The sequence below is a fragment of the Aythya marila genome (genome assembly GCF_965140915.1).
Source record: "Aythya marila genome assembly, chromosome: 1".
Taxonomy (NCBI): Eukaryota; Metazoa; Chordata; class Aves; order Anseriformes; family Anatidae; genus Aythya; species Aythya marila.
Genome location: NC_139042.1, coordinates 205929769 through 205940941, shown reverse-complemented (window position 1 = coordinate 205940941; position 11173 = coordinate 205929769). Strand labels below are relative to the sequence as shown.

The 11173-nt window shown below is 58.0% G+C and overlaps 1 protein-coding gene across 1 annotated transcript in view; it reads right to left on the bottom strand.

The window, feature by feature from the left end:
- Positions 1–57: 57 nt before the first annotated feature.
- The window catches only part of TASOR2 (transcription activation suppressor family member 2), a 33462-nt gene continuing 22346 nt past the window's right edge, over positions 58–11173 (bottom strand). The window contains exons 18-26 of the mRNA XM_082770638.1: positions 8708–9629; positions 7797–8292; positions 4167–7028; positions 3721–3846; positions 3042–3195; positions 2349–2454; positions 962–1143; positions 432–546; positions 58–197 (exon numbers count right to left, since the gene is read on the bottom strand). Coding sequence (XP_082626764.1) covers positions 194–197; positions 432–546; positions 962–1143; positions 2349–2454; positions 3042–3195; positions 3721–3846; positions 4167–7028; positions 7797–8292; positions 8708–9629 — 4967 coding nt within the window. The 3' untranslated portion in view covers positions 58–193. The remainder of the gene's footprint in view (positions 198–431; positions 547–961; positions 1144–2348; positions 2455–3041; positions 3196–3720; positions 3847–4166; positions 7029–7796; positions 8293–8707; positions 9630–11173) is intronic.

Genomic DNA, 11173 nt, shown 5'->3' with positions numbered 1-11173 from the left:
GCCCTACGCCCAACTCGATGGCGGGGAAGAAAAAAATCCCCCGCGAGGCTTTCTTGGCCATTTTTAAATAATTTCTATGTACAGAACTGAAGCCAACCCGCCCCTGCTTGGGGCGCCAGGACGCGGGGGCTGGACCTGCAGAGGATCACAACGCCCCCAGCAGCGCTGCGGGGACCCGGGGAGGAGCCCATCGTCACCTGCAAGACAGAGAGGTGGCATTGTCACTGTCACTGTCACTGCCCCGCTCCCCTCGTGGCTCCGGGCAGCAGCACCGAGGTTTCAGGGTCCTGCAGGTGGTCCCTTGGGACCCCAGCTCGCTGCAGCCACCCAGGAGCTGCTCCCGGTGTGTTTTCATCCCGTTTCTCCACAATTTGGTGCTTTTTTTGGGGGAAAAAGGAGGTCGATCCCAAATTCCCCCTCCTCTCCCTTACCAGTAGCTTCTCCGAAACGGGGCTGCCACTTTCTGCACCGTCCCAAGGAAGGTGTTGACGTCGGCCACAAGGATTCCTTTGCTTTCGAAGAGCTCCCTGCTGGCGCCGGGCTTTTCTGCAAGAGGGGGAGCGGCACAAAGTCAGACACGCACCCGGGAACTGTGCTGAGACCTAGAGAAAATGCCCCCCAAATCCCACCGCGGTTATTCTGTTTTGCAAATGGGAGCAGATTTCATGACAGCGCCTCGCAACCAAGCCAAGCCACGCTTAGAGCGTGACACAAAGCCAGCCACAGGCCCGAAAACCTGCCAGGATTTACCAGACCTCCCCAAAAAAATCTGTTCATTTTGCCTTTTACAGCACGGATTCACCGTGAGACCGTCCACACCGCACCCACACCTCAAATCAGTGATTCTGACAGAAACAGGAGTGAAAATAAAGGCGTTTCTTGTCCCACCCGCACTGCACCGTCCCACTGAGTTTTTGGGGGGCTGAGGGCAGCAGGAACGGCGCCCGGAGCCTGTCCTTACCCGTGAGGTACACGGCGAACCTGGCGCTGACGTGCTGGACCTGCAGGTTCAACAAACACTTCACGTACTCGGAGCTGGGGGACGCGCGGGAGTCGCAGGCGTGGTAGTGCAGCACCTCGATCAGCTCGGCTCCCTGGCACGATTTTAGGATCAAGCTCTTCTTCTGGGCATTGGTGTCCCATCTGCGGGGAGAGGGGCAAGGTGAAGCAGCCAGGGGCGAGGGGCAGCACCCCCTTCCTGCCCAGGGATCAAGCAGGCAGGATGGGGCCGGCTTTTCCCCCTTAAATGCTTTTTCCACCCTCGTGGGTACTTTTTAACTCGATATCCCACACCACAACAGAGCTGAGGGATGCTACACGTGTGCCAGCGATGAGCGCAAGGAAAACTCTTGCTCTGAGCGCAAGGAAACACCTGGAGGACTGAAAACCAGGTCTTGGAAACAATTTCTGCGTGCTATCACCAACTGCTTGGCGCAGAGAGGATCTGAGCTTCCTCCCCCGTTGCTGCAGCACTCTCAGCTCGGTGAGAACAGACTGGTTTCCTCTTTGTTCCGAGGTCGTTACTCGAAAGCTGACCTTTCTGGCCAGCGGTTTAGCTCTAGAGAAGGCAGCCTGCCTCGTAAAAACGTCCCTCTGAGCTCAGCCGGGATAAAAGCAGGACGTTTTAACGAGCACATTATGAGCCGGCTTCTCTTTTTCCTACAGCATCATTTGAACACGCCTGCTGTGGCAAATAGCCTTGAACGGGGAGAAGTTCTGCTTTTCCCAGCAAGGTTTGATTTTAGACGCTCCCCGCAACATCCTGGGGCCTCTCTCAGAGCTCCCCCACTCCCACGAGGGATGGGGCAGAAAAGGAAATGGCAAAGAAGCAGAGGGAGGCCCCCGGAAAGTACCCTGAGCTCCCAGTGCCTGTGTGACTGGGCTAACTGGGGCAAGCTGGGTTTGCAGCTTCTCGAGCTTCATTTTGTGCCTTTCCTCAGCCTCTCGCAGGCTGTCACACACACGGGGAGCGTGCGTCTGCCAAAAGAGAGGGGGAAACTGCCTTCTGGAGGCACAGCGGGGTGCAGGAGGCAGCCGCCAGGGCTCTGCCTCATCCGGGCCCACGTGCAAGAGGCAGCATTCGGGGCCAGCTGCTCCTCTCCAGGTCCCTCCTCCTGCTGCTCCCTCTTGTTCAGGTGATCAAAAATCCAGCACGAATTATTTGCTGGCGTGCAGACGCTGACAGTTCCACGCTCGTGGTCCCTCCGTGACGGGGAAAGCTCTCACGCAAACAAAAATCTTCATATTTTATCTCGTGAGAGGCCAAAACCCGAGCAGAGGCACCCGACTCCCCGCATCCCCAGGCCGAGGGGATGCCACGCTCAAAAGGAGAAGGACGGAGCCATCACCTGACGTCTTTTTGGAGCTTTTTGCTCTCCTTGTAGTGCAGGAGCCACTTCCACCGTCCGCTCCCGTTCAGCTTCTCCAGCACCTTCACCACCTCCTTCAGCTGGCCTGGGGAGACAGCAAAGAGCCAGAGGGTGACTGAGGAGGAAACGAGCCCAGGAGCACGACCCCTGCTCAAAGCAGGGCCACCACAGGGTGCTCAGGGCTTTGTCCGGGAGAGCTGCAAATATCTGCAGGGATTCAGCTTCACAGCCTCTCTGGGATTCGGTCCCAGTGGCTGGAAACCCACCTGCTGTCAATTTTCCCCCCCCTAAATATCTCAGAGGGTGAGCGGGCAGCCTGTCCCGTCACCGTGCATCTATCTCCAGGAGCGTGGCTGTTTTAACACCACGGAGGAGATGAAGATAGCAGCAGATGAAGATAACAGTCTTCTTTTTGCCCTCCCTTTATAGGCTGAGCATCCCATACGTCCCCAGCTCCAGCCCCTCGTGGTTTTGGCCCCCAATGTGCTTGCGCCAGCACCTAAATATTTTGGACCCGCCATCCAGACAGGGTTTTGGGCACCGATTCGAAGGGAACTATTAAAAAATCCCAATTAAAGCAGGAAGAGAGGATGTTTTTGGAAGCAGACGTCAGAAAACGAACTGGGAACTGACCCTGAACGCCTGCACCCAGGGGGTGGCAGCGAGACTCACCCGGCGTCACCGTTTCCAACACCTTGTCGTCCGACACCACGAAGCCACCGGTGTGGAAGAGCTCCTGGTAGGTGTGCACCGTGATGTCCTCGGGGCTGTCCACGCCGGCAAACGCCACGTTGGGGCAGTGCTTCAGGCTCAGCAGGCAGGGGACCTGCTCGAAGGCAGCCACACGTCAGCGCCAGCAGCTTCAGCCACGCTCGATCCGCGGGGGGACAAGCTGAGGATCCAACCCCGTCCTCTGTCTGCGTCACCCCGACGCTCAGATCTCCGCAGCTCAACCCCAAAACCGTGGCTGTGATATGGGGAGCTGCAGGTGGCTCGTTATTCCCCAGAGCCCACAAGCCAAAGCTCATCTGGGGGGCTCCATTAGCCTAAATAAGCTCAGCTGGGTTCGTCTGAGCTGGGCTGCTCCAAGTGGGGTTAGGCAGAGATCAGAAAGGGAGCAGAAAAGCAGAATTGACTTGGTTTGTGATGTGAAAATAGCTGTTTTTAACAGATTTTTGAGAAGCACCACTCTTACCGTGTAAGTAACAGCATATTTCCAGGGAGTGCCAACTGAATTTACAGGTATATTCAGTGCAAACTTTAAAAACCCATAAAATGGATCCTGGTATTCGTTGTTTCCAAGTTTTGGTTAGAAAAAAAATAAAAAAAATAAAGCAGTTTCGGGTCTTACCTTGTGGATGTGTGAGGAAATGTCCTCGTTCCTGATCACCACCAGCAGCCGGTCGCTGTCCGGGCGTTTGGCGCTGCAGAAGCTGAGGGGTTCCATCTCCACGTGGCCGTCTTTCTTCAGCAGGGTCTGAGAAATTGGGGAAAAAAAAGAGAAATTTTGTAGGTTTGAAGGTTTTGTACGAGGGATATCTTCAGAGCTGTGGAAGAGCCGGGAGCTGGTAAGGACAGCGGGGGCTGCGACTGCTTGCAGAGGATGAAAAAGCAGAGAAAAAGCCCTCTGCATCTCCAGGATGTGCAGGGAAGAGGGAAAAGGGGGAAAATATGGGGAAAGCAGGTGGGATACGAGCCGGCCGTGATGTGGGGCGTGAAATCAGGGCTTGAAGCCCTTTGTCTGCTCCACCTGATGTGTTTCTCACCCAGCGCCACCTCCTCCCCGCCCAGTTTTACCTTCACCCTGGCGAAGAAAGGCTCCTCTCCCGTCTCCACCAGGTAAAACATCCCCGGGCTCCCGCAGGCCCCCTCGGCCACGCTGCGCAGGCGGCCCCGCAGCGAGCCGCACAGCTCCGCCACCAAATCCCCGAAATCCTCCACGCCCTCCGAGCCCTTCCCTTTGTCCTCTCCTCTTGTCTCGACCCCGCTCAGCATCACCCCGTCGAGCTGGGGGCACTCGTTGAGGATGGCCGAGGCGGCCCCCGGCGGCTCCTCCTGCGGGGTTTTTTCGTATTTGAGCTTGCCGAGGTGGAAGGGAGCGGCGAGGTCTCGTTTTCGGGACCTCTCGTGCCACGGGGGGCAACGGGATGACGGGTCCCTGTGCGGTTGGGGACAGCCAAAACCATCCGGCCACGGGGTCGAGGGCAGGATGGTCACCTGCAGAGGGCTCCTGCTCCGTGGGGACGGAGGGAGGGGAGTTTCTTGCCCGGGGAACGTCTCGGAGGCCGCCTGGAGCGAGCGGTGCCGTGGGAAGATGCTCTCGGAGGTAGAAAGGGGAGGTCGCCCGCGCCTCAGGATCTGGTTTAGCTTATAGTGGAAGCGGAGCTGCTCCATGTCCAACGTGTGCTGGGTGATTTCCTCCCGGCCCCTCCGCGGCCCCAGCAGGGCCCTCAGCAAATGCGACGTCCCCGCGCGAGGGCGGCGTCTCCTGGAGGGCCGCTCGTTCCCCCTCCTGCCCCGCTGGGTTTTTTTGGTGACCGTGAAGTTGAGGAAATCCTTGGAGACCCCCCGGCTGTCCGTAATATTGACGTAAGGTGGCACCTGCCTGCTGCTGGCCTCCTCCAGCCCGCTGGGCTCGCCGGGCTCGGCCCATCTGAGGTTTTCCTCCGGGCTCGGGGAGCCCCAGGCCTCGCTCGGCGAGGAGGAGGAGTCGTCGTGCTTAGTCCTTGCCCCCCTGGATGGGGTCAGAGGAGGGGAAATCGGTGCAAAGCACCCCCAGGGGGGAACGGGGATTGCTCCCTCTTCCCCCTCCACCTCAGCATGATGAAGATCAGTGACCACGCCGGGCTCCTCGGCCTCGTACTCGCCCCGTGGTGGCACCGATCCTGCTGGCAAAGCCGCCGGGCTGGCACGAGGGATGCTGCTTCCTCCCTCGGAGTCTTCCTCGTGGCTTCCCAGCACGCCTGCTGCCCGGATTTGGGGGGTGGCACGCGTGTGGCAGGCTCCTGGGGGCTGCTGTCCCCCGAAGCAGGGTGTGGTGGCACCACAGGGAGCTGGATTCGTGTCGGGGTGCGCGCCGAGGACTGATTCTGGCTCGGCGCCGTGCCAAACCGCTTCAGGGCTGCGTGGAGGAGAACAAGGAGCAGGTTCCACCTCACCAGGCGTGAGGACACCCCGTGGAGAGCTCTCTGTTGGCTCCATCCGGCACAGACCTGGGTCTTTTTTCACCTCTCCTGCAAATCCAGGCTTTAAGGAGCTGCCTGGTGCTGGGATCTCGGCGGCCGCGCTCAGCTCTGCGGCGGCTCCCGGCTCGCAGGGCTTCCCAGGGGGGCACAGGATTGCTCCCCGCTCATTTTGCCCGAAAAAGCAGCGAGGGGCACCCGCGTCTGCACCCCGGGGAGGCTCCTGGACAAGGGGAGCAGCAGCTGAGGCCGTGCAGGCAGCCAGGGATGAGCTGTCTGGTTTGGAGTCCCCTGCCCAGGTTGTACAGTCGAAGGCAAAGCCGTGGCCGTCACCACCTCCTGAGGGCTCCCCCAAAACATCGGGGTGGCTGGCAGGGGTGCTGCCACCTTGCCCTTCCACCAAAGCCTTGTTCTGCTCTTGGTTGGATTCCCCAGAGCTCCCCGAAGCGAGCTCAGCACCAATTTCACCTCCACACCCTTGGGGAAGGCAGCTTCTCCCTCCGGGGCTGCTCCTCCGCGGAGCCTGGACGAGCGCCGCGGCCTCCTGGACCCCCGGAGCTGCCCCCACAGCTGCTGCTCTGTCCAAAAACGCCCGGCAGGCAGAGCTGGAGCCAGGAGGGGACGAGTTTTGTGCCTGTCCCTGTGCCTCCAGGCCAGCCGTGGCAGCAGCTTGGCTCCCAACGAGCAGCAGGCTTTCTGCAGAGGGCGCACGATCCTCATTTTCCTGCCCCAAACCACCCCGCAGCGCCTCTCCGGCTCCAGAACCGGCTGTGGGGACACCAAGATGTGTGCTCGGAGCAGGTGGCACCGAGCTGCTGTCACCCACAGCGGCCGGGGTGGCTTCGTGTGGCAAAGTGGTGCTGTTTTTTTCGGCACCTGGGGTGGCCAAAGCTCCCCAGGGCTCTTGCAGCACGTCCGCGCTCGGGGTTGTGCCGCCAGAGAGCCCCCGAGAGGCAGCCCCGGTCCCAAATAGGGCTGGCATCGATTTGTCCTCACGGGGAAGGGCTGAGGCAGCAGGGATGGGCTCAGGACCCTCTCCGGGAACCCCAAAATCCCTTGGGGATGCCAAATTCACCGGCTGCTGCTCCACGTCGACATCACTTCTTCCAGAAAATGCTAACCCAGAGGTCCCCACGCCCGTGCTGCCGTGCCCAGAGCCCTCGTCCTCTGCTTCTCCCTCCTCCACTTCTTCCTCCTCGATTTTTGGACGTGCTGAGGGGTCTTGTGATGCCCTCCCTTCTCCGCCAAGCCCCTCGGGCTTTGCTGTGCTGGGATTTGCTTCTGAGGACGTGGAACAAGAGGCCCCACTCTCTGGCTGCTCTCCACGTCCGTGCGGCGTCCTCTGGGGAGCTGGGCTGAAATTCAGGGCTCGGTCGCGTGGTTTTTCCCTGCCCAGCACAGCTGGGGACGTGGAGGTATCGTTGGAGGGGTTGGGGGTGATGGAAGCATCCTTCTGTCCCTCCCGGGACAGCTCCACCTGAAAAAACACAATCCAGAGGTTAATCCTCAAGGGAGGCAAAGGCAGGAACGGAGATGGATTATTTGAAATGCTCAGATGTCAGTGCAAGCACCCCAGCAGCATCTGCGGGGACAAATTTGTCTCTAAAATAAGTCCAGGTGGAGTCCTCACCCCACAACGAGCCCACAGACACCCAGGTCTGAAGCTTTCTACCTCGTTTATATCGTGAAGAGGCTTAAAAAGAGACCAAACTGTGCAGAAGTCATCAGACAGCGCCCAGAATATGGAACAGAATCTTATTTCTGCTGGGTTTATCTGCTCAAGCAAGCTGTGATGGCACCGTGGACAGCAATCCCTTATTTCCTCCCTGCTACAGAGACCTTCAGAGTGCTAAAAAGCCACGCTGGGTCTCGGTGACTGGGCTTTTCTCAGTCAGGAAGGAGAGCAGACCCCTGTGTTTGTGTTGCCTTAGGCACGGCAGAGCTTTCGCTGCTCTAATTTTTTGGGATTCCTCCTCCTCGAGTCCCTCCCTTGGTCAGGGATAGATAACTCCTGTCAGAGCCCAGCTCAGTCCACGAGGACATCCAACCTGGAAGCCTTTTTATGATAAAACTGGGTGCGGGTGCGTGGCTGTCACCTGGGGCAGCCAATTGTTGGGTGACTTCCCCGTGCCCTGCTTTGGGGACCCCCCTACGTGGTTCCAAAAGAACCCACAAGCCCTCCTGCTCCGTTCCTCTCGCTCCTACGAGCACAAAAAGGGATCGTGGCCGCCCCCCAGGCTCTTACCGCAGCAGCAATCGAGCCATCACACCCGTGCTCCTCCTCGGGAAGGTCCAGCTGCCTGCATTTCTCCGCCAGGTTGCTCCGAGCAGCGCGGTCAGCGAGGGAAAGGCTCTCGGAGCTCGTGGAGGAAGGTTCCTCCTCCCCGGGGGGCAGCTCCCCTGAAGAAGACGACACCGTGCTGTCTGCAAGGCTCTCCTCCGGGCGAAAAACCCCCTGGCAGCGCGTGCTGGGATCCAGGGAGCTGCTAGGAGCCTGCTCAGGCTCTGACTGGGAGTCCACGGGGCACGGCTCCGACCCGAAACAATCCTCGCCGTCGTCGCTCAGCTCCAGGAAGTCCCCGGTGCTGTTCAAGGAGACGAATTTCTTGGGGTTGCTGTGCTCCACCACCTTCCTGCGGCTGCTCAGCACCTTGCTGGGCTTGCTGTAGAACAGAGCCACCCACATGTGAAGTATCAGCTTCATCTCCTCCACGTCGTCGGGCAGCTCAGGGTCCCAGGGCCTGGAAGAGAAAAAGCAAACACAGCCTGAAAGGGGGAGCTGCAACCCCTCCTCCTCCCTCCTGCTGACCCAGGTCACTCATTTTCTGGGTCCCCGAGGTGCTGAGCACCACTGAAGGAGGGTTGCGAGTGCCCAGATGTGTCATAGATCGTTCGATGTGGTTTGCAACGGGTTGAAAAGAAGAGAAACAAGCACTCGATGTGGTTTGCAATGGGTTGAGAGCAGAAACAAGCACTTGGGTGCATGGCTCGGGGTACCAGAGCCACAGCAAGCTTCAGCACAACACAACGGGGTTTTAGCACTGAGAAAAGGGCAATTATCACGCAAAAAACAACACAAAAAGAGCACAGAAAACCCATTCTACAAGTGCTCTAGCAAGAGAGATCCCCTGCAGGAGGTCTGCCAGGCTCACTCACCCGTGCAGGGCGCGGATCACCGTCTTCTCCAGCTCGTCGTTGGTGTACTTGCTGTCCGAGCTGAAGAGGTAGCCGGCCTCCCAGCGGCGCGTCACCTGCAGGGTTTTGCCACTGCTCTTCACGCTGTGGCTCTCGGCGAAATCCTCCTTCAGCCTGGGGGAGAGGAGGCAGCCCCGGCACCGCGCCGCCGTGGCCTCGGCGGGAGGCTGAGGGTGGGCGCTGCTCTGCTGGTGGCGGAAAGGCAGCACCTTCCCCACCAAGGGGCCAGCCCGCGTGCCCCTCGTCCCGTTTCTGGCAAGGGCCGGCCCAGAATACGAGGTGGTTTTGGGGTAGGGAGGTTTCTTCAGGTTTTCGGGCAGCAGCGAGGCGTAGGAGTGCTCGGAGGAGATGAAGGAGTGCTTGTTGGCCTCGGCGGCCTCCTGGGTCTCCCTGGGAAGCAAGGCGCGGGTTTTCGCGGGGTTGGGGTTGGGGTTGATCTTTTTCGAGGCAATCCCGGGGTTTTTCTCCCCGGGAAGGGGGTCTTTTAGGTCTGTTTTGGCAGCAGGAGGAAGCTTCAGGTTGGGTGACGCTTTGCCAGGCGAGGCAGCTCCCTTTGCCAGCTTGTCCACCCTGTGGTATTCGTGGTCGGAGGCAGCGCGGGAGGATTTCTGCTTGCGGAGGCCCTGCTGCTCCTTCGCGGGGTCACGGGGTGGGCTGCAGGGCGAGGAGATCGCCCCGCTGTCCCCGGGGATGAAGGAAGGAATACAAGAGCCCAGAGCCAGGTCAGCCAGCAAGTTGAGGGCGTGGGATTCGTAGTCGTTCCCCTTCGGATCAAAAAATTGGCTTGCAGGAGCACCTGGGTAGATCTCGCCCATCTGGCTCTCCGCCGCGGGGCTCTGCGAAGAAAACTCGCTCGGAACGGTGGCGAACGGCTCCTTCCCCTCTGCATTGAAATAAAAAAAAGGGAATAAATGAAGGGCAAGCAGTTCTGCCTCCAGGAGGGCTTCGGAGCAGGCTTTCTGTGAAATTCTGTGAAATTCTGTGATTTCACAGCTAACAAATGGCGTTCAGACAGGGACCGTGGTGTCCGGCACATCGCAATTAATTAAAGGCCTTGTTTTGGCAGGAAAAAGCTGCCTCCCCAACACTGACTTTGCACACACAAAAATAACCCCAAAATAACCCCAAAACCTCTGTGGTCACGCCAGGCATGGCTGCTACGGCAGGATCCAGAGTTGGGATCCAGCTGGTTTCAGGAATGGGGTTAATCCTCCTAAATAAATGGCCCGGGATCCAAAGGGAAGGAAATTTCCCTTTGTCCCTGTGCAGTTTGGGCAGTTACGAACAACCTGAGATGTTTTTAAGTGCTTCATGAATCTGTTTTTTTTATTCCTTTGTGCTTCTAGTCTGAACACTTGCACCCCTCGCCACGGAAGAAACCCCGTGCTGTGTCTGCAATAACCCACACGGTTAAAACAAACCCCTCAGCCCTCTAAAAGACAGGAAAAAAAAAAACCTCAACAGCATCACCTGCCCCTGAGCTGCCCCTCGGGGCACACGCAGAAACCTGGGGGCTCCCAGAGGCAGCCAGAGCACAGCAAGTAAACCTTTCATTTAGTTTTTGGTACTAAAAACACCCCTCACCCTGGCTCAAAGCTTGTGTTGGTAAAGCATGAAGTCATTAACGGAGGTTAACACCTTCTAAAAACCCATAAATTGAGTGTTTTTCACTGCTAACTGCTCTTATTTTGCATTTCTGGCAGAACCTGGCATTCAGCCTTTTAGATTTAGGTACAGAAGTGTGGACAGAGCCCTCCGGGTGAATCAAACCCAGCTCAGGACCCATCCTGGAGCCCCTGAAGCGCAGTGAGGAGCAGCACCCGACAGGCCCGCCGATGAAAACCGCCACGTTATCAGGAAGTCTGACAGCAACGTGGCAATAAAAGAGCAAGAAAAGCAGACAAACAGAGCCAGGGTGGCAAAACCAGTCCTGAAAGCCTCCCGCTTCGCCGGGAAGAGGGAAAAAACCCAGACGCAGATCCGAGGAAGGACATCAAAGCTTGAGGTGTGAGAAAACGCGGCAAATTAACAAAAAACAACTGCTGCTCCACCATTTATCTTGGCACCGTAATACTGGCTCTCAGTTTAAAAGCAGACTCCCAGCCAGGACCTGCAGACGCTGCACTCCGGGACTATCCAACTCTGCCTCCTAAACCCACTGCAGTCTGTCTGCGAAAGGTGTGACAGTTCCACTCTTTTTTTTTTTTTTTTAAAGCAACTGGATTAAAAAATGGACTAAAAACCTGGGCAGGTGCTGGCTGTGAGCGGAGGTTTCGACGCCCTGTCCTCACCCGTTTCAGAGCTGAGCAGCTAAAACCCAGCACTTTCCCTGAGCGGTTTGCCAAGGGTGCCAACTGAGATTAGAAAAGGGCTCAAAAAAATTTTAGAAAAAGGAATTAAAATTATAAAAAGGAAGAAAATTTTGAA